The 23,358-nt window shown below is 44.5% G+C and overlaps 1 protein-coding gene across 41 annotated transcripts in view; it reads left to right on the plus strand.

The window, feature by feature from the left end:
• Positions 1–23,358, plus strand: part of FHOD3 (formin homology 2 domain containing 3) — a 455,119-nt gene that overhangs the window by 402,547 nt on the left and 29,214 nt on the right. For all 41 annotated transcript variants that reach the window (XM_070629984.1, XM_070629962.1, XM_070629948.1 and 38 more), the window contains 5 exons: positions 3,726–3,884; positions 14,168–14,350; positions 16,045–16,164; positions 16,884–17,045; positions 21,372–21,562. In XM_070629984.1, the coding sequence (XP_070486085.1) occupies positions 3,726–3,884; positions 14,168–14,350; positions 16,045–16,164; positions 16,884–17,045; positions 21,372–21,562 (815 nt within the window). The remainder of the gene's footprint in view (positions 1–3,725; positions 3,885–14,167; positions 14,351–16,044; positions 16,165–16,883; positions 17,046–21,371; positions 21,563–23,358) is intronic.

The raw sequence follows: 23,358 nt of genomic DNA on the forward strand, positions 1-23,358 counted from the left end.
ATCAGGACTTCCTATCCAGGAACGTGATGTTTCTCATTTATTTACCTCTTCTTTTATTACTTTCAAGAAAGTTTTCCTTTAGGTAGTCCTGGTATTTATATTTCAAGAGGTTTTGGCATTTTGTTTCCTTTTTTGGGTGTGTTCTTTGGGTGATGTCTGGTCTCCTATCAAAGGCAAGACAACTTCCTGATTTCCTGCCTGGAGGTGTTGCCTCCTGTTGTCTTCTCAATCTCTGTTCCACCTTTTCCCCATCACATCCTACCCCTTTAAAAGGGCATTTCCTAACCTTATTCACAAGGACCACTCTTTCTTCTCTGGCCTCTGCTTTTATATCCATTTCCATCATTGAGCAATTTCTTATTTTTCTAATTTTAGATAACAGGCAGTCACTGACTTTCTGATCAGAGAGGTTTGATAAGGAAACAGGTATCTGGGAAAGACTCTTGGGAAAAGTGAGATGGATGGTTTGGGGACAAGAAGAGACTGGAAGCAGGAGTGGTGGACTGCTCTGGGAGTCTGGGCTCTGGGGGTCAGGCTCGGGGTGGAAGTGGTGGCAATGAAGGAAGGGTGGTGATGAGAGGCTTTGTGGAAGAGTATGGACAACAGTTACTCTGTCATAGGACCATATGAAGGACATAGTGAAGGTCACGCTTGCTTATGTGGGGCTTTGACCCTGAAAGATGATTGAAATGGATCAGAATTGATGACTGCTAATCCTTAGACATGGACACATGCTCCCAGGCACAGAGAACTTTGTCTTACCCTTGCAGACGTTGCTCTAGCTGATTGTGGGAGGGAAGGAGAGAGTTGGACAGTCCCACATGACCTCTCCCTCGTCTCAGGCAGAACAGACCCTAAGGCATTTGAGTGCTCAGTGGCCTCCAATGGAGTCGGTTTTGATTATGAAGAACAGCATTTAAAACACCTTTTGGTAAAATCCAGAGATTGAATAATTCGATTTCAGATATTATATATATTCTTATTCTTTCCTTCATGATGTGGGTGGAAGTGCTCTAAAAATGTGTAGAGTCAAGAGTCAATGTGTGGGGACAGCTCTCCCCGTTATCTCAGGATGCTTGGCAGCTCACTTCTCTCTGACTTACAGGGGAGTGTGTGGCTGTGTCCACTGGTGTAAATTGAGTTCTGTTGAGAATGGAAACAAGGACATGTCAGGCTCAGAGCCACCACATAGGTCTCTGCATGTCGTTTGCTGCACATAGCTGCTGGCTGAGGTGGAAAGGCTGAAATCTGAGTGGTGCTTCTCTCTCAAGCTGTTTGCCGTGAGGCTGTGTCTCCCCAGAGTGGGGCATATTTTTCTCATTCACACAAAGGCTGGAATTGGGCTGGGCCTGCTCGGGCATCTCTCCAGGCTCCTACAGTGAGGGAGGCTGTATAGATGAGGGGCTAAGGGCGATTGATTCCCAGGGAATCCCTGCCTTCTGATAGATGCCTCCTGCACTGGATCCTGGCTGTGGGTGGTTGCCTGTCCCAGGCTCCTTCTGTCTTCCATGCTGCTGTCCTTATGTGGCTTCATTCCTTATGCTCACGGGATATCTACAGCTGCATCTCCAGGCCTCACATCCACATTCTAGGCAGGAAAAAGGGGGAAGGGCAAAAGTCATGGCCCACTGGGTCTATCCATTTTTAGTCAAGGAAACAAAAGCCAGAACTAAGTCACAGACCCAGCTTTAGCAACAAAGGGTCCAGGGGAAGTGACTGGTTTAACTGACACATTGCCATCCTGAAAAAAATTATGGTCCTGTTGGTTAACGGGGAAGAGAAAGTGGATGTTGGGTAGATGCCCTGCAGTTCCTGAAGGAGTGGGCACCCTAGCACCCCAGTGTGGGCATTGCAAGTCATAACATCCCTCTTCATTGCCTATATTCAGCATTTTGTCAAACTTTTCCTCGTTTCTTCTTAACGTTCCACAAACAAATTATTTTAAGTTAGATTTAAAAGCTAAATTTCAGGGGCTCCCATTAGCTTGTTTGATTAAATATATAGAAGACAAGCTTGCCCTGCAGAGTGGGGGTGCTGCAGCGCATGTCCCAGGGGATCCACTGTTCAAAGCTGATGATCACTCCCACAGGAAGTGTTCTTCCTGGCCACCAGGTTTCAAAACAGTTGGATGCTTTCAGTTATTTTCTTTGTGAAGAAATTCTAATTTATTCCCAAATACATATTGAAGGATCTAAAATAGAATTTTAGCAATTGAGTTTGGAAGGGGTCAGTAGGACTTAAGGGGCCACAGTCCATTTCTCCTTGCCAGCTTCCAGCCTCTAGTGTTGCAGCAGGCCAGCTGCTCCAGACAGTTCAGTAGGGTGGGCTTTGGTGCAGGAGACCAATGATGGGCGGCAGTCAGCTACTCAGCTGGGGCCTACCTGCAATGCAGTCACAGCAGCTGGCTCCTGAGGTCCCCTAGATGTGGCCCTCCAAATCTCCAGCTGCATCCCTGGCAGTTCCAAGCAACCTGGACAAAGCCACTTCTTTTCTCCCTATGTTCTCTCCTGAGCTCCAGGCTAGGTCCTAGACATTATTTAGGGCCCAGGTCAAGTGTCAGCTCCTCCAGACTCTGACCCCCTCCACCACCAGGTGAGTTAGTTGCCCTGCCACTGAGCACCCCCTCATAGTAAGCACGCCTCATCCCGTGCTGAATGTGTCTCTTCCTTCAGGAGATCCACTGTGCCTTATTCCTCAGCGTCATCCTAGGCTTGTTATGTGAATGAAAATAGTCTTCCTCCCAGCTCTGTTTGCCCCAAGGGAAACCTGAGTGTGCACAGGGAGCTTGCTAAGCTGGGTCTCCTCCATTTGCCCCTATTGCCCTCCATCCTTAACTTCCCTAGAGCTGAAGGAGAAAGCTGGAGGCCTTGTCATCTCAGCTGTGGGCAAATGTTGCCTCAGCACCTCATATACTTGCTAGGTTCTGGCTATGTGCTAGCCCAGGGCCTGCCCCCAAGGAGCACCCAAGCCAGCAGGGAAGCCACACACACAAGGGCTCTATGAGGACTCCCGGACACCTCTTGTCCTCTGTCCCCCTCCTTGGCCTCTGCACCTGTTTGTCCCTCATTCCTCTTTAGCAGCAGGTGCCCCTTCAATTTCCTTCCTTGGAAGGCCCCTCTTCTCCCACCCATTGAGCAGCTGCCCAGATGGGTAAGTGTGGCAGAAGCTCTAGATAAGGGATATAGGACGTTTGAATGGTGAGAGGAGGGCCTGAGACCATGCAGCTGTGCATCCAGAGGGGCTGACTAGCCAGTAATGCTGGATTCCCCTCATCACTCCTGTCTTCTTCGCATGTGTACCGACTGTCTCTGTCTCCGGGCACACGCTATATGCCCTAGGGCCAACCAAGGCACATTCCGACACCTCGCAGCCCACAGGAAGGGAGTTCTGAGAGCTGTTAGTTTTGTTTCCACTGCTTCTATGGAAAAAAACAGGTTTTTTTTCCTTGCAAAATATCACATTTTTCCCAATTGAAGGAAAATCAATTTTATTTTGTAATGTGTCTGACTCGCGAAGTTCCATTGCTGACCCATGCTTGGCGGCTTCTCAGAGCTAATCCCTGAGCACTTTCTCCTGTGCTGAGCAGTAGCCAGTCCTTCCCTGAGCTGAATCAGGGCCATTTGTTTTCATCTCTAAATAAGTAGTGAGTTTACTTTTAATAACGAAACTCAGAAAGGACCAAAGATGATGCATTAATCTTGGATTCTCCTTGTTTTATCACCAAGAAAACTGCTGCAGATGGAAAAAGGCAGGAGATCATCGTCCTGGATTCCAAGAGGAGCAATGCCATTAATATTGGTCTGACAGTGCTTCCCCCTCCAAGAACGATTAAGATAGCCATTTTGAATTTTGATGAATATGCCTTAAACAAAGAAGGAATTGAGGTAAGAGAAGCTCTATGGAGCATTGTTTGTGTTCTGTAATACGTTGCACATGTAAAGCATTACTGTATCCATTATGACTTTCTCCACAGGGTCACTTGCCATATTTCTGTCTCAGACAGACTCTGAATAATGTTAGTAATTCTCACATTTTTTTTTTTTAACTTCTGGGGGCTAAAAAGCCCCTCTTCCCTATGAAGTTCAAAACTGTTCATTCTCTGGTCCATTTACTGACTTCCTTCTGACCACCCTCCACCTACCTCTATGTGGGAGAACATGATAACCTCCTTAGCAGGCTGATAGGACCTTCTTTCACGTCATTTCAAACCAAGTGTGTTTAATGAACAGTTTCAGAAGTAGGATTTTCAATGTGTGCTCACATCCATGTAAATGACTTTGCTTCTCTCTTGGCACTTGTTGGGGTATGTAGAGATATGTTTTGTTTGATAAGCTGGAGAACCCAAGCCAACTGAGTCTTTAGCATTTGTTGATCTGAGTGGCAGAAGTGGAGAGAGGTTGGGTGACTTGGCTGTCACTACATGGCTGGTATGTGACCCAGCTGGAGCCACAGCTCATCTGCTCTGCGAGGGTTCAGTGCTCTTCCACGAGGCCCTGTTCTCCCTTCACCATGGGCTGGTGCCAGTTGGCAGCAAGTTCAATCTCATGTTCAAATAAGGGAGAAAAAGTGAGTGGAACGAATGGCCCAGCCCACAGATTCCTACAGAATATAATCTGGGGCCACTGGGTCAGAGTGGGGATCTGAGGACACTGCTTCTTGGCATTGAGTGACACCCACTCTATCCTACTACTGGCAAGGGGCCCTGGATTTCTTTAATGCCTCTCCATAGTTGGTGTTCATTTATGCATAGTCATTTGAAAGACTCAAGAGTGGAGGGAACCAATAACGACTGACTGCAGAAAGGGAGAGCAAGCCCTTGACAGAAGGGTTAGAAGTGAGGAAGGCCTTGGGCCACTGCGCCAGACTAGCCCACAGCCCTGAGTATGGGAGGGAGCACAGGGCACAAGGGACAAGGTGATGTCTAAACCCAGTGGGGCTCGTGTGCCTTTGTACTTTGGAAAGAAGAGGTTACCACAGAAAAAACCGTGTTCCTGGAGGTCTGTACTGGTTTGAATAGTGTCCCTTCAAAATCCATGCTCATCCAGAACCTCAGAATGTGACCTTATTTGGAAATAGGATCTTTACGGATGTGATCAAGTTAAGATAAGGTCATTCTGGATTAGGGTGGGCCTGACTGCAGTGACTGATATCTTTTTAAGAAGAGGGAAGTTTGAACATAGACAAAGAGGAGAATGCCATGTGGAGACAGAGAGCACACCCGGAGACACCCGGAACAGCATGCTATGTGATGACTGAGGCAGAGATTGGAGAGATGTGTTTATAAGCCAAGGAACACCAAGGATTGCCTGCAACTACCAGAAGTTAGGAAGAGGCAAGGAAGGGTCTTCCCTAGAGCCTTCAGAGAGAACATCGCCCTGCTGATGCTTTGATATCAGACTTCTAGTCTCTTAAACTGTGAAAGAATAATTTCCGTTGTTTTCGGCCACCGAGAGCCAGCCCTGGTCGTCTGGTGGTTAAGATTCAGCACTTTCACCCCTGTAGCCTGGGTTCATTTCCAAGTAAGGGAACCACACCACCCATCTGCCAGTTATCATACTGTGCCAGCTGTGTGTTGCTCTGATGCTGAAAGCTTTGCCACTGGTATTTCAAATACCAGCAGGGTCACCCATGGTGGGCAGGTTTCAGTGGAGTCTTCCAGACTAGGCAGACTAGGAAGAAGGACCTGGCCACCCACTTCTGAAAAAATTAGCTGTGAAAACTCTATGAATAGCAGTGGAGCATCTTCTGATATAGTGCTGGAAGGTGAGAGGATGATGCAAAAACACGGGCCAGGGTTCCGCTTTGCTGTACACAGAGTTGCTAGGATTCAAAATCAACTCAATGGCACTAACAAAAAAAACACCAAAGTTTGTGGTACTTTATACCCTAAGAAACCAGTATAAGGCCTAAGCAGCTCTACTCTGAGAAGCACACACACCCCATGTTCCAGGAACAGATAAGGGGGGTCGGGGGAAATGCATTTCCCTTCTGGCTGGAAAGGATGTTGAGCCCTGAGCCCTGGAGTCAGGCCAGGCGGCAGAGCAGGTCAACATATGCAGGTTGGCAGCCAGGCAGTTGAGGGCATGTGGCAGACTGGGACAGTGTATAAAGGAGAGAGCAAGTGACAGCTGGCAAATATAAAGAGGGACGTTGAGGCAGCTGCCAGACAGCGAGAAGGGGACAGGCCAGGCCTCAGTGTGAGGCATTCCTACTCTGGGACCCCTGGAGGAGCATGGGAGAAGGGCATTGGTTTGCTATTTGGCAAATGGGGGCTGCCAACCTGGATGAACCAAGTTCAAAGTGTCTTTCACCTAGGACAAACAATGTAGTAGGCCTGAGTGCACATTCCAGCCATCCTATTTACTTAATGTGTCTTTTAGAAATTGCAAAAGCTTCAGACTCATACAAAGAGAGGCCTCAAATGCAGCCAGAGCCAGCCTGATTGAAGGAAAAAATGACAGCTTCCCCTTTTAAAAATATTTCCCCTTCTTGTCATAAGAACTTGAAAGTCCATCAGGAGAGATTGATTCCTTTAGGTTTTGCCTTTGTTCTTTCCTGAAACATAGATCTCCCTGGGTGGTGGGAGTTTCAGATACAATCAGTTACTTAGATTTTAGAATGAATCAAATTACTTTTCCTTTTCTGACTGGTTTCCAGCTGAGCATCTTTTTGATCCAGGAAGGAGTCATGATAGCAGCCGTAATGATGATGGATACAGGAATAGCAACACAGCCCTAAACTTGCCTTTCACAGGTTTCTTCCTGTGGGCCAGGCACCATGTAGGTGCTGTACACAGATGCTCATCAAACCTAGGAGGCACATACTATTATGTTCCCCATCTTAAAGAGGAAGAGAGTGAGTCCCAATGTTAGTCTGTGCCCATGCCCACAAGCCAGTAAGAGATCAGGCTGAAATATGAGCCTTGAGCCTGAGTCTAAAGTCTTTGGGATGACTGGCCCAGGAGGGCACTCTGGGCCTGGGCTCATATGCCAAAAAAATAAGAGGGAATCTGAAAGGGGAGTGGGAAGACTCATGAGGGAACACAGTCCACTTCACAGGGCTGCCTACAGTTTTCCACTGGGAGTCGTTGATGTATGGAATGATGTAAAGTGAGAGGACACAGCCACAGAAAACACTGCTAAACCCTTCCTGAGAGTTTATTGTGTCATGAGTCCTCAGTAAATTCATATTTAGTCTAACAACACATACAGTCACACATTTTTATCACAGTTTTCGTCTAAAGTAAGGTTTCTCAACTGTGACATTGTTGACATTCTGGGCTGGACAATTTTTAATGGTGGGAGCTGCCCTATGCACTGCAGGATGTTTAGCAGTATCCCTGGCCTCTACCCACAAGATGACATTTTACTCTGGGAAATGTCATTAATACTGCTTAGAGATGGCCCCAAAATAATATTCTGAAGTTTAATACTCTGATGAAACACTACTACTTCCATAATGAAATTAGTTTATTTTCTAGTAGTGACAACCAAAATGTTTCCAGACTTTGTCTAATGTCCCCTGGGGACTAAATCACCCTGATTGAGAGCCCCTGATCTAAAGGCTGCCTGTGTGAATCCAGAGAACATCTATATTTTTCAAGTCTTGTCAGTCATGCTGAGAAGACTCCAGTGGAAACCAGCCCTCTTGGAGAAGGTGGGCCCCAGGCACTCTCATCCGTCACCTGCTGTCTCTGGCCGTGATCTCAGGGACCTGAGGGCCGTAGATGGTCTAGACCCATGTGCTGAGCCGGTTGCCCAGAGTTTATTCTCTAGGCTTGGTGTTCAAGAGTTAAATCAAGACTGAGAAGAGATGGAAGTTGTGTCCTTACAGATCTTTACTAATAAGATTTCCAGCTTCCACCCAAAGGGCCTTCTGCCAAACCATCTGCTTCTTGGACGCAGGCACTGTAGTATGGCACCACGGCTTAGTAAGGTCATTTGAAACCCCTGTGTACCTAAATGTGATTAGGATGTAATAAATGACGTCCTGTGGCTTTGCTTAGCAACCCAGTGATATGTATCCGGGTTTGTCATGAAAACCTGAGGGAGTAATTAACTAACTTAGTTAAGGAAGTAGTAGTTTTTCATCAGAGTATTAAACTTCAGAATATTATTTGGGGGCCATCTCTAAGTAGTATTAATGATATTTTCCCAAATAAAATGTCATCAAGGCATCACAAATGAAAGTATGAAGAGTTTTCCCTTTTGTTCTTGCTTTTCTAATTTTTATAGTGTCTGTGTCTACTCAAAGGGTAGCACAATTGAATGGTGCCAAATGACATTTAACTTGGCCCAGTTGGCTGCCAGGCCTGTCAGCATGCTAGAAACAGAAGTTCCCTTTGGCCACACATACAAAACTCCAGCACCTTTTCAAGCCATTTGTGTTGCTCAACCCCTGTCTGCAAATGCCCGAGTGGATGCTGGACACACACAGATGACCCTGAGCTCGGGAGCCACCATCGGTCAACAGTGCAAGGGACCCAAAACATCCCGATAGTTGGGCACGTTAGCTGCAGTGTTTTGCATTTCCAGTTGAATTGCCATGAACTGTGGAGCTGGTGGTAGGAAACTCAGAGTAGCCCCTGGGTGGTTTTCCAGCATGCCTTGGTTGATCCAACTTAGCTTCAGAAAACACATTTCATCTGCAAATTTGATGCAATAATTTCTGCCCCATGTGCCTCACTGAGTAGTCCCAAGAACGGAAAAAGATAGTATCAAGATACTTTGAGAAGTAAAAAAAAAAGTCCTCCTGTGAGAATAAGTAGATGAATAGAAAGCCATTGTCTCATGAGAATATGCAAGTTGTATACAAACCAGCCTCGGCTCTAAATGCTCCAACTTTCTGTATTGTCACCAAAATCCTTGTGCTAGATTCTCATCCAGAGCTATAGCCAGAGTTCTGTTCAAAACTCATAAGGCAAATTAGTTTTTCATTATAGTCTCATCTGTGAGTAAATGAGATGACCAGACTCAACCATTTGGGTTCATAAAAAATAAGACTTGTGCATTTTTCTCTGACATACGGCTTTCAGATATAAAAGCAAGTATACTTAAAGACGTGCTGGAGGGACACTGTCTGGGAAAAAGCAAAAAAAAAAAAACAAAAAAACAATGAGATTGTTATGTAGTGGTCTTGTTTGATGTTTTTCTCTCCGTGGAACCAAATGGTGATCATAAAGTCATCAATAAGCCTCCTGACATGGTAGAAGAGCATATTATGGGTATTTCCTCACACTCATCCCCTTATCATCTGCTCATGGAAAAAAAGAGCCAGCAGCTCATAGGAGGTGTCTTGACCTGCTATTCCACTGTCTTATGGCTGTTTTTACTGCCAGTGATGTGTAAAAAAATAAAATAAAATAAACTGGCAGATGGCAACCTCGTAAATCTTCAACAGTGAACAAATGGTTTAAATTAGTCAGAAAAGTGAAAAACAAAAGTAAGAGCATTTGATTACTTTCCCAAAGGAAAAAAGCAACTAAAATCATCACAGGAAAATGCCTTCTGAAGAAGGGGAAAAAGTGTTGACAATTTTTTGTTTTGGAATTCTTGTACATGCTTATAACAATTTGAGCATTACGAAAATTAAAGTACTAATTTTAGTTACGTTTTTATTTTGAATCAAATCCTGGCTGTTTTTAAAGAGATGACATCTGCTTGGATTGTTTTGGTTATTTTTTAATACCATCTGTGTGGACAGGTGGGATCAATCATGAGCCTGTGGGAGAGCAAGGAGCATTGTCACTGAATGTATCCCCTGATGCTCAAATTCCACCCGCACTATCTCAGTGTTTGGGGCCGTGAGGAAGAGAATGTTGGAAGAGGAGGTACGTGAGGTCTCACCCAGGTCTTACCTTCTGTGACCTCACTTCAGACTGCAGCACAGAACGCATGCCTTCAGTGCTGTTTGGCATCACTGGCTTCTGATAAGCTACTGAGACAGCCCTCTTTGATAACACTCCTCAAATCCGGGATGACTTCTGCTCCACCCAGATCCGTCCTGAGGCACAATTGTATAAACACCTGCATGTTTGCTGATTATGGTGTCAAAGATCCAGTTTTTCCTTTTGTTCTTTTTAATTTTTGCATTAATGTAAAGTGAAACTGACCTTTTTGGTATACAGTTGTATGAGTTTTAAAATAAATATAAATTCATGCAATGATTACTGCAGTCAGGGTTCAAAACTGTCCCATCTCCTCAAAGATTGTGCTCTTCTGCTGTCCCTTTCTAGTTGCACCCTCAGCCCACATCTAGCCCCTGGTCACCACTGATCTGTTCTCATCACTGTGGTTTTGTCTTTTCGAGGATGTCACATAAGTGGAATTCTACAGTGTGCAGCCTTTTGGGACTAGCTTCTTTCGCTCAGCAGGATTGATGCCTTTGAGATTCAGCCCAGTTGTGTAGGCAGCTAGAGCTTGTCCCTTTTTATTGCTGAGTACTATTGCATTGGAGAGATGTACCACAGTTTGTTCATCCATTGAAGAGTATTTAGCTTGGTTCAGTTTTGGACAATTGTGGATAAAGCTGCTATAAATATTCAAGTACACATTTTTGTGTGAACCTAAGTTTTAACTTTTCTAGGATAAATACCTGCAAATGGAATTGTTGTGTCATATGGCAACTCTATATTTAGCCTTTTGAGGAAATGTAATTTGTCTTTTCATTCTCTTAATAGTGTCTTTCACATAGAAAAAGTTTTTAATTTGGATGAAGTTCGTTTGTCAACCTATCCTCTTTCGGTATCATGTCTAAGAGTTCATTGTGTAATATGAGTTACAAAGATTTTCTCCTATGTTTCCTTCTAAAAGTTTTATAGCATTACCTTTTACTTTTAGATCTGTGATCCTTTTGGGTTAATTTATATATCAGGTGTAAGATTTAAGTTGAAGTTAATTTTTTTTGCATATGGATTCCATTTGTTCCAAAACCATTTGTTGACAATACTATCTTCTCTCCATTGAACTGCCTTTGCACCCTTATCAGAATTCCTGGGGCATATTCGTGTAGTCTATTTCTGGACTCCCTGTTTTGTCCCGTTGGTCCATGTGGCTATCCTATTGCCCATGCCACACTGTCTTATTACTATACTTTTACAGTAGATTTTAATGTGAGGTGGTGTGACTCCTCCAAGGTTATTCTTTTTCAAAATTGGTTTGGTTCTTTCAATTCATTTTCCTTTGCAAATAACTTTTAAAATAAGCTTTTCTATATTCACAAAAACTCATGCTGGTATTTTGATTTGAATTGAGTTAAATTTATAGATGAATTTTAAGAAAAATTAACATGTTGACTCTGTTGAGTCAGTCCATGAATACAATGTATTCTCCGTTTACTTAGATCTTCTGTGATTGCTTCCTCAGCATTTTCTACTTTCCAGCATACAGCTCTTGTGCGTGATTTGTTAGATTTATACCTAAGTATTTCATTGTAGATAGTGTTTTTCTTAAATTTTGGTTTGTAATTGTTCATTATCAATATGTAGGAATAAGATGAATTTTTCTGTATATTGACCTTATATCATGCCACGTTATTAACCTCACTGTTTTATAATTTTTTGTAGATTCCTCGTAATTTTCTATGTAGACAATTATGCCATCTGTGATAGGAATAGTTTTATTTTTTCCTTTACAATCTGTTTGTCTTGTTTTTGTTTTATACATCCTGTCTTGTTCCCAATCTTAGAGGGAAAGCATTCTGTCTGTCACCATTAAGCATGATGTGAGCTGTAGGTTTTTTATAAATGTCATTTATCAGATGGAGGAAATGCTGTCTATTGCTGGGTTGCTGAGAGTTTTTCATCATGAATGGATATTGAATTTTATCTAAAACTTTTTGCATCAATTGAAATGATTATGTGAATTTTCTTGTTCAGGCTGTTAATCTGGTAGATTAATTGCATTGTTTGATTTTTCATAGGGACCAACCTTGTGGTTATTGTTTTTTAATATATTACTGTAGGAAATATGGAGATATTTACATGTCTTAACATATTGACATTTATTGATATATTTAAAATATTTTATTGGGGCCAGCCTGGTGGTGCAGCAGTTAAGTGCTCACATTCTGCTTCAGCGGCCTGGGGTTCACCGATTTGGGTCCCGGGTGCAGACATGGCACCGCTTGGCAAGCCGTGCTGTGGTAGGCGTCCCACATATAAAATAGAGAAAAATGGGCATGGATGTTAGCTCAGGGCCAGTCTTCCTCAGCAAAAAGAGGAGGATTGGCAGATGTTAGCTCAGGGCTAGTCTTCCTCAAAAAAAAAAAAAATTTTGTTATGGAATTTTGCATCTAGGTTCATCAAGGATGTTGGTCTGTAGTTTTCTTGCACTATCTTTGTCTAGATTTTCTTTGGGGGTAATTCTGATCTCATAGAAATAATTGAAAACTATCCCTCACCTGTTGGGGTCAGGCCACAGGTTCTGACCTGCTTCTTGCGGACTGTGGTTCCAGTGTCAGCTCAGTTTTCAAAGGCTAGTTCAGGTCTCAAAGTCTTTGATGTACTGTTTAAGGTCAGATTCACATATGACCAGCTCAGGAACGAATCCAGAAATTCTTTAACAACTTTACACACTTGCTTTTCCAGGCTCTTCATTTTCCATGACCTCCCCAGTACTTTCCAGTTCTCTGGGCCCTTCCTTTTTGGTCTTCCAGATGAAAGCTGGGGCTTCAGTTACCTCACTTTGCCTTCCACTTTCTGTGACTGTGCCCATGTCGGGGGCCAAGCCAAGGGAAGACAGAGAGAGAAGAAAAGCAGAAGGGGTTTGCCCCACCCTCTTGGGACCACAGCATCACTGATTAAAGAGGAAGGTTCCCTCCCTCAGAGATTTAGGTGCCTCCCAACCCCTGCTGCCACTGCTAGGAGACCCCCTTCCTGCTCCTCGGGTCAGGACTAGAGAGGGCTCTGCTGGAGCTCTCTCTGTCTGCACCTGATACCTTCTTCCAGGTTTTGGGCTACCTTGAGCCCAGGCTGGGGAATACCAGAGGAAAAGCGGTCAACTCATTACCAATTCAGTAGAACTTCCAGTTCTTGTCTTCTTCCCCAATCCACCTGCCACTATTTATTTTTTAGAGTCTTCAAATAGCTGCTAAATGCGTGCTGTCCAGGATGTACAGTTGCATTCAGTGGGACAGACAGGTGGAGCGTGCCTAACCCATCTCACCCGGAACCAGAACTCCCAGATGCTTTCTCTTATAGAGCAGTAACCAAAGCCACTTAGAACTAATGAATAAATATAACTTACAAAAAAGTATGGCACAAAGTGTGCTTCTTTGCTTTGATGCTAGAGAAGGAGAAATGAGAGAAAAATATTAACACCTTACCTTAAATATTGTTGTATGTGAAGTGTCATATGATGGGAATTTTTACCTTCTTTTAAAATGTAATCACTAAGGAATTTGAGCCTATAAGAATCGTAATCCTTCTGGTGCCTTTTGCCTCTTCCATCTTCCGCAATTGATTTTAACCAGAAACAAATAGAAGCAAAGCAAAAAGATAGACTTTTTTCGTTAGTAGATAGGTATTACTCTTTATAAATACCATCATTTTTCCTTAATCAGACTTGAGTTTGATATTATTTAATATGTTTTCATTTCTATATAAATTTTTAAATATAGTTTAAATATTTAAAACTATTAAAATTATAATATGTCCCATGTACAAGTCAATCTGAGTTCTTTGAAAATGATTCATTTTTGTAAGCTTTAAAATTAATCCATGAGAAGTATGAGAAAGCATATATTCTTGACATGTTTTATGCTATTTCTTAGGGAACAGGAAGGGGTTCTCTAATCTTCTGTCTTATTCTTTGACCTTTTTCTCACCTCCATCCCCATTTTTTGTCTAGAATGTCCTTCATGTACAAGACTCAGAAAATTTTGGGCAAGCTGCTTATGAAACAGATTAAAGAAGAGAGAGAGAGAGAGGGAGGAGAGAGAGTTGGTTTTAAAACAAATGAATGTGAATTTACATGCTACCTAGGGCTTTTTTCCCCTAAAGTGTATTTGGTTTATAATGACATAACTCCTGTATGTGATAAGAACACTGACAACAGAATATCTCTACTCCCTGGTTGGAAAATTACAATATGAATTTGGAAACATTCAAAGGGTGGGATAGGGTCAATTAATATGAGAGAACATGCTATATTTCACCCCCTCTTTCCAGAAAATTCTAACCATGATTCCCACTGAAGAAGAGAAGCAGAAAATCCAGGAAGCTCAGCTGGCCAGCCCTGAGGTGCCACTGGGCAGTGCAGAGCAGTTCCTCCTCACTCTCTCCTCCATCAGCGAGCTCTCGGCTCGGCTCCACCTCTGGGCATTCAAAATGGATTACGAAACCACAGAAAAGGTAAGCACTGCGGAAGAGAGGCAGCCAATCCTACATCCCCGGTACTGAGAAAGTCAGTTTGTATTGGTGAGGGGAGTAAAGTGTCATTCTTGAGAGAGGATTTAAAGGGCACAAGTTGATTATGATGAGGTTGGTCTATACTAAGTGACAGCCTGCCAATGAGGGGTTATTCTAAAGTGTCTGCCTGGCACAGCCTCAGACACTTGATTGTGGGTACCAGATGACTGGTTAAAAAAAAACTATTAATTTTTTTTTCTGACTCCATATGACCATTGTAGAAAATTTGGAAAATATAGAAAAGCACAATATAGAAAGTGATCTGTAATCCTTCCACCTGATGATAATCATCTAAAGTGCCATTGACTGTAGCAATTAGCATGTCATTGGATCCCTCTGAGAGCACGTCTCAGAAGAAAGTTGACTATGAAACAGATTGCAAGAGGAGAATAGAAAGAAAGGGACCTTGACCATGAAGGCATGGGGAGATTCATCTTGAATAGAAAGCAGAAGAAGCAGGCATCCTCTCTGGACTGGGGCAATGTGAGTATTTTTTCAGGCTGAGCAGAAGGAACCAGTGGAGAGGAAAAGGGAGAGATGGAAGGTGAGTTGGAGGTGAGCTTAATTGAGAGGAAGTGCTCAGAGGAGACAGACTCAAAGCACAGGTGGAGAGGCTGTGTGGTCTTCCTCTTTCTCCGAAGGAGGAAGCCTGGTCCTTACTGAGGCCCAAATAGGTGGCAGAGGGTTTAGTGGGCTTCAGGAAGAAACCACTGTATTTGCATTCATTCAGGAATCAGGCAGAGATGAAAAAGCTTAGGACTGCTAAGTTGTCTTGGCGTCACTTGGTTGCAAAACCAGTCAGCATGTTTAGGTGACATTCTCTAGCAAAGTGAGGTAACGTCATGGAGAAAACAGTTAACTGGGTCAGCCTTTGTTGGGGATTGGTAGGGCCAGCCTGGCAGAAGCTAGGCTGGAGAGAATGAAGCTGAACCATCTGGCTTTGGGCTATAGGCTAGGGGAGAGACTCAGTACGCACCTTGGGGTGGGGAGTCAAAGAATGACAGTAGAGAGGGAAGGGGACACTGAGGCCGTGAGGCCACAGGGCAGGCTAGAAGTCTCAGAGAGTGGGAGTTATGAAGGCAGTTGGAGTCATAAGGATGATGGCCTTCTAGAAAGTAACCCAGGTTAGGGGTGGCCAGCCACAGAGTGCCCAGAGGGGAGGTTAGGAGGTCTGGGTAGTCCAGGGACAGGGAGGCCACAGTTTCCAGTGTTGTCCGCCTGGAGGAGAAAGGCAAAGAGGAAGACCGTGGTCCAGATGCTGAGGGGACGCGGGAAGGATGAGTGTCACAGAGGCAACAAGGGTCAGAAGAGAGAATGAGAGGAGGGTGTGGCCTAAGTGTCCTGCTTGAGCTTGGAAGACGGGGAGGAAGAGAAGACAGAGCATTCGTCACCCAAGCACAAGCTCCAGTCAGCCACAGGTACCCATTTGGTCTCCGGTGGGGAGTCTTTGGGGACTAGACTTTCTCCCTGCTGCCTTTGGCACTTCTTCATACCTAGGAGCATGTGCCCATCACATGAGATTGCCTTATACTGAGAGAACTCCACTTGTTATTACCTTGTACAATAGTTAAAAAGAACAAAGTAAAGCCAAAGTGTACATTCTTTATAATCTTATCTCAATTTTTTTTAATTGAAAGGAAGTAGCAGAACCACTTTTGGACCTCAAGGAGGGAATAGACCAATTGGAGAACAACAAAACATTGGGCTTTATCCTGTCTACTCTCTTAGCCATTGGGAACTTTCTAAATGGAACTAATGTAAGTCTTTCACATCCCTTATCCTCCTACCTCCCTTGTCACAAATGCCTGTCCTTCATTTGCTGGTGGAGGTTGTACCTCTGGTCTTCTCAAGCACAAGTGAACAAGAAACTTTTCTATTTTCTTGCTGAAAAATCTAGAAGGAATTTTGTCCTTAAATTCTTAGAGCCTGTTTATCGGAACCTGTATCTTGCTATAAATAGGAAAACTTACAAAAATAAGTACACTGTTCCTTACAAATCTTGGCTACTCTCAAAAGTGACATTGGAGATATTTTCTCTTACTCTGTTTTTTGTTTTATTTCTCAGCTTATCGCTTAAATAGTTTGTCCTTATACACATTATAAGCACACTTTTAAAGAGATTGGCCTACCTTTGGCCAGGAAGTGGAAAAGCAGCAGGGCAAAGGGAGAAACAAGTTGTAGATTCCCAGATGGCAAAGACCCAGCCCTCAGCATCTGTATTTAGGGGTAGAACCTGGGACAGCCTGTGGCTGATGGCTGTGGTAGGAAAGGTCTGAAGGCTCATTTCATTCTCACTGTGGTTGGTCCATGAGAGATTAGCTAAGGATGATGGAGCACGTGGCCTGAGACGCTTCAGTCACAGAGGAACTAAATATTGGGCTACTCTAGCCGGGCATGGATTTTAACCATTTGTGCCTTTCTAAGAGCCTGTGTAAAACTTGTTCTTCCTGTCTTTTATTTAATGTTCACCAAACAGGCCAAAGCATTTGAGTTAAGCTACCTCGAGAAGGTTCCAGAAGTCAAAGACACCGTGCACAAGCAGTCTCTTCTCCACCATGTGTGCACCATGGTGGTGGAAAACTTCCCAGACAGCTCTGATCTGTACTCGGAGATCGGGGCCGTCACCAGGTCAGCCAAGGTATGTCTTTGGACACAGAGGAGTAGGCTGTTCCTTTCCCTCACGTGTTGGATCTTTGTCAGTCATCTCTGAGGAGCACAAACTCTATTAAGTAAGATGCCCAAGCGCTGCTTGCATCCCCTACTCTAGAGTTTGTGAATATGACTCGTGTCATGCCCTTTCTAGTGGACTTTTAAGATCATTTTCCCATCTCTGGTTCTCTGTCAGATTCTTTCCTACTGAGGGATGTGAGGCAAGCCTGCCATCCCAGTCCTAATGCCTGCATCCACTGTTGAGCAGTGTTACTCACCGGGCTGGATTCTCCAAAGCGTTAAAACTCCCCAGCTTGTTTTAGGTGGGTAAAAATATCGAAAAGATGTTCTTTGGCTCCTCCTAAGACTTCCATAGGACCTTGCACTGAGGCGTGGAGCTGGGAAACAGAGTGCACGCCTGGCCCTCTGCTCCCCAAACATTGGCCATCCCTATGATCTTACACAGAGGGAACAGTTGTATAGGGCTGTAAACACTATATAGCATTGGTCCCTCAGCTGCAAGCTCTTAAATTTAGTACAGAGTTAAAATCGTCATGAACTTATGGTTTATTAGAAAAGAGACAGTCGCAATAGCTGGACACCCAGCTGCCCTCACTGCAGGAGCATCACTGAGGCTGAACAACCCCCAAGGAGTCCCAAACGCAGGAGAACTGGGAGATGTGGACGGTCTTGGTTGCAAAAGGAAACTCATGGGGAGGAACTGAATAGGGTTCAGGAGCCAAGCCAGTGTGGAGGAAACTCCTGGAAACAACCTGGGCTGAGGAGCTGAAAGCAGAATGACCTTTAGCTCTGGGACACATTGGAATCTGGTATGAGAAGAGGAGGCAGAGTGTTGGGCAGAGTGGGGAAGGAACGAGGAAGGGACTTTGCTAAAGTCTCCTTGAAGGAGCTCTCCCTCTCTCTGCCTTCTCCCACAGAACTGGCTTGTGGGGACCTGGGGGCTGGGACCCTCTTTTGCCTGCCTCAGGAGCCACAGGCTGGCAGCTGCCAGGTACGCCAAGCAAGGGGGCCCTGAGCCAGCCTGACAGTGGACCTCCTTGAGGCAGAAAGAGGCGTGACGAGTGATCCCCCAGCTCTGAGAGCTGACAGAGGACTTCTTAGAACACAGACCCCTCTATTTTCAAGGTGCCCTTTTCCTGTTTACTCTGTGCCGGGCACTGTTCTGAAGTCTTTACAGATATTACTTCACTATCCTAACCAAAGCAGAAAGCCCCTCTGAGCGTCCCAAGGGCGGGGGGGGCGGGGGGGGGGCCTCCAATTGTTCTGACATTCCACATGAGCACCTTCTCAGAAGACAGTTTGTTAGGAATAACTCTATTTTAGAGACAAAGTCTGCCTGGCTATCTAGATTCATCTTGATCCTGTTTCCAGAACCACCCAGAACAAGTCAGTGCCCTTTGTACATGTGGTTCTTTGTCCATTCTCAGGGCCTTCCCCTGGGGAGAGCTTGCTTGTAACAAAGTAGCCCTGGCTTAGAAGTAGCTGGCCCCCTGTGACTGCCTTGGACCCCCCTCAGTATGAGGCATTTCCCAAAGGATATTTAGTTATTAGCTAACTAATAACTAAATAATTTATCCTTGCCTGAAGATTGGCTGCACAAACCAAAACTGCAGATAGCTCCTACCCATTAACTTTGGCAGTTGCTAAAGATGACTGCTGACCCAGATCCCCGTGACTTGCACCAGGAGGTCAAGAGGCCATCTACCACCACTTCTCAGCCTTTACTCCCAAAGCCTTTTGGGGCATTGAGGGGCCCTTCTGTGTAGATAGGTAAAATATAAGCTTCATGAAACCCCAGCTTCAGGTGCATTCATCCCATCCCCTGGTGTCACATTTTGAGTCTCAACACTGCAAACCCCAAGGGGCAGGTTGCTCTGGCATCTGCAGGATAACTGTGCCCCTGAGTTGCCCCACAGCATCCAAGACTGACTTGATAAGACTTGACTCTGCTTCACAGCGCAGCTCATGTATCTTCTTAAACACAGAAAGTGGCCTATGTGGAGCAGTCCTCAGGAGATTTCCTGGCAAGGACTTCCTTCTCGCAACAGAAGGCCAGGCCAGCTTCCCTGGGTGGAATTTGTTAGGGGAAAATCTAGGCTTAAGGAATGATGGTTGAGAACTTAGACTTTGGAGCCAGAGAGGTTTGGGTTCAAGTCCCAGTTCCACCACTTACCAGCTGTGTGGCCTCTCACAAGTTGCTTAACCTCTCTATGCATCAGTTTCTCCCCTACGAAGCAGAACTAGTAATAGAATTTGAGGTCATGAAGTAATTGTGGAGACTCAGATCATGTGTGCTGTCTGCGTCAGCCCAGGTGGGCGGCCAGCTAGCTGAGGCAGCCTTCCAGCCTCTTCAAACGACACTACATTAAATTCAACCCTAGTCAAAAGGCTCCCCACCAGGTTTCTATTAACAACGCAGTTACTTTCTTCTGCCACCACGCTGAGGGCTCACAGTGGACTCTCTTCCCTGAAAAACCGTGTCCCCCATCATGTCTGACTACCCTCTCTGTGTTGGACTGTACAGAGCTACTCAGTACATATCTGCGCTGAACTGAAGTTATTTTGTCGTAGATCCAGGGAGCTGCCAGATGCAGATGAGGACAGCTCCAGGGCGTTATGGTTAGACCTACTACATTTGGCTTACAACCTCCTAGACCTCCTGGACTTTACTTGTCAATCCTAGGTCATCTGGATCTTTTTCTAGACTTATTCTTTGAACTATTCAGTCCTTCTTTTCTAAATCTGCATTTCTTTTCCTCTCAGCTGAATGCCAGATTTTTTTCTTAGCTCTACTATATCATAGGAAAGTGAAGCTTTTCCTAATCTGGACCCAGAATTCCTTTGGTTTCATGCAAATCATTTTCTCAAAGTCCCACGAACCCCCTGCTTACCTGAATCCCAGGGCTCTGCCTAAGCTTGCCTTCTGTTTTTGGCTTTTTAGCATCCAAGAAATCCAGGACATGCGATGTCTTGCCTGGCCCCCAGGGCATTCCTTATGCTCAGCACATCTTTATGCTGTCTGCTGACAGATCCTCTCACAGAATCAACTTTGTTGACTTGATCTTGTCCATTGTCTTTCTGAGGATGGGGCTGGAGATCTGAGGTCACTCCAGCAAGTCCCCTTGGGCACTCTCATCCAGAGCCTGCTCTCATGGCATCTAAGCAATGGTGGCTTACCTCTGCGCATCTTCTCTTTCTCCTTCTCACCTTTGTTTGCCTGGCTCTTGCCTTGTCCCACCATCTCTCATTCTGCATCTACCTCTCTGTCTCCTCCCTTCAGTTCACCTATTTGTCTATTTCTTCCTTCCCTCCAAGCCTTCTCAATTTCTTTCCCCTATCCCACATCTCCCTCCCTTAAATGCCCTAAAGTTCATTTTTTCATGACTAACTCTCTGATTCATATAATCTTTAGTCTATAAATTCTATAATAGCATTACTTTATGAAGCCTCATCACAGGCCACCTTGGTCATCCAAACTGTTCCCATTTACCTGAAGAGTACAGTGAGTGCTCTGTGACATGCATTCTTTGTACACATGGCTTGCATCAGCTGACAAGACTACATGCCCACACACACAGACACACACGCACATAGGCCTGCTGGGTTCTGTACATCCTCAGTGCTTGATCACCTGGCTACTTGATGAGCCTCCTTGAGAACAGCAGCTTGGTCTCTTTGAGCATTTGTCTTTGTGTTCCTAGTGCCTGGTGTGGAGACTGGCATACACCAGGTTCTCCATGCATGTTGGTTGAATGAATGAATGAGTGGATAAATAAAATAATTTGTCACACAGTATAAAAGAGATCATTGTGAAGAGAAGCTGGCTGCCCCTTAGCTGGCCCCAGCGTATCAGAACCATCCATGTGGCCATCCATGGTGTGTTCCTCCAACCTTAAGTGAAATAGCATCTCTGACAAACAAGAATGCTCTGAAAAATTTTATGAGACATCTGCTCAGTTCATCTTGTACTAGGGTTCCTTGATATCGTGTTTTAATTTACTGTTCCCAAAGACTTTCCTAAGGTTTTCTTCCAAATACGGCAAAAAAAAAAAAAAAAAAAAAAGGTGACACTTGCATTGGGTTCATGTGGAGAACAGTTTTATCACTAAATAATTTGATGTCGAGATAATGAAAATACACATGTGGATAATTTTTAGGCTATAAATATGTTTGTGTTTCAAGATGTAAATTTGGTTTTGATGTTTGTTTCTTCCCGGAGGCAGTTCAGTTTCCTGGTTCAGGTCGGTGTCCGGTTGTTTCAGAGCGTTTGCAGTGTTCTCTCTCTGATTTTCAGGTTGACTTTGATCAACTTCAGGATAATTTATGTCAGATGGAGAGAAGATGCAAAGCTTCATGGGATCACCTCAAGGCAATTGCAAAACATGAAATGAAACCAGTTTTAAAGCAACGAATGTCAGAGTTCCTAAAAGACTGTGCAGAGCGAATTATAATTTTAAAGATTGTCCATAGAAGAATAATTAACAGGTAAGTCAGTCGAGGAACTTATGGAAACATCAGTAAAATGGCACGTTGAAAATATTCTGCAAACTAAGATCTGGAGGTTAAATTTACAAAAATTGTACAGTACAGATTTTTGGTACAATCAAGTGCACCTTTGATGCACATGTTTGTTTCATAAATGCTTAATTTTTCTCACACATGCACAACACACAGTGATAATATAATGCCATTGAATCTTGAGGTTGGAAGGAATCTCGGAGATAACATCATCCAAAAATCCTACTTCATCAGGGCTTGCATCTGTAAGATCTCTGGAAAGTTGACCCCTCCATCTCTGCATCTGCTTAAATGGTTCTGCCTGCAGAGAGCATACGTCCTTGCAAGGCAGCTCAACTTGCTAGAAAAGTTTCCTTCTTTATATGATTCACAGGCTGCCCTCTGAGACCTTCCACTCCTTGATTCTCTGATGGCTGCTCTGTGCTGCATCCTGCTTGGATGAGGCCTGGGCCCAGCATGGGTGCCATCTCTGGACCAGCCTTCCTCAATAACCGGATCCAGGAGGACCCTGGGAGACACAGCAGTGATGTGTCAGGCCTTGCTTGCCTACAAGGAGGTTGGCTGGGGTCTAGGATGGCTCCATGCCTGTCCCAGGCTGTTTCACCTGTAAGTGGTGGCAGCACCAAGGCTAGAACCTGGGTCTTCCAGCTTCCTGGGCCAGGGCATTTCCTACCATGTCTCACCACTTTCTTCTCCTTTATCTCATCACAGAACGTGCTGGTGGGTCCCTCACCCTGGCCTCCAGAGTCTGAGTGCTCTGTCCTGGGCCTTACATCCTGGTGAGCAAAGGTGTGGGTCTGCAGACCTGTAGGCTGTGGTCTACCTGGAGCAGGGACTCTGACGACAGACCCTTGGAAACTGGCCTCACCGCAGTTCTGTGAAGGTGGCCTTCCCTGGGGGCCGTCTAAACCACAGGCCTTTCTCAGAGATCTGCTTCTCAAGGACCCTTCCAGCCCTGTGCTCGATCACTTCATTATTTTTTTAAACAAATACGTGGTATTTTCATTTATCCCTGTACATTGCATATTTTTGATTATTTTTTCTCTCTTCACTCCCTCCTTTCACCTTCTTTCCTTGTTTCTTTCCTTGAACCCATTCAGAACTTTTAAACATCTAATTCTCTCATGCGCATGTGAGCCCTCTTCCAGCTTGTGTCGTTTGCTGCTTTCGTAGTCATACCTCCTGGGTCCTGATCCAGACTGGGGTGGGTAGGCGGGTAGCCTTTAAATGTTAGGACATGAATAAGGAACAGAACCTTCCCTCCAGGTTGACAACCATCCATTACTCAGTACTTTTGGAATTTAGTTGTTCAACTGTACGTCCCCCTCACGGTACTCCTTCTAGACCTCAGAGCTGCCCTCTGGGTAGGAGGATCTTATCAGAGATTTTGTCAGATTTTCTCACTGAAATCAGAGCACACTGCTTTTAACATGGTTAGAAAGGGGAGGCAGGGAATGTGAGCTGCTTTGGCCTCCATGCTTTGTATGATACAAGCAATTTCCAACTTAAAACTACCCAAATAAACAAATAGTTTCCATTTGGAATGTCATGAAACTGGAGCAATTTTATGAAAGTCTTGTAAAGCTATTATGCCTGGTTACACTAACCGTTTTATCTTGGACAGATAAAACTTGCTATGGTGATACATCTATTCCTTAAGCGATAATACCTGTATGTATGAGGGTGTGTATAGTGGGGTTTTTTTTGCATATGTTTGCTCTGGTTGTACTCTTCTCCCTAGTAAGCTGGTCATCAATGATGGT

The sequence above is a fragment of the Equus przewalskii genome, chromosome 7, assembly GCF_037783145.1.
Source record: "Equus przewalskii isolate Varuska chromosome 7, EquPr2, whole genome shotgun sequence".
NCBI classification, from domain to species: Eukaryota; Metazoa; Chordata; class Mammalia; order Perissodactyla; family Equidae; genus Equus; species Equus przewalskii.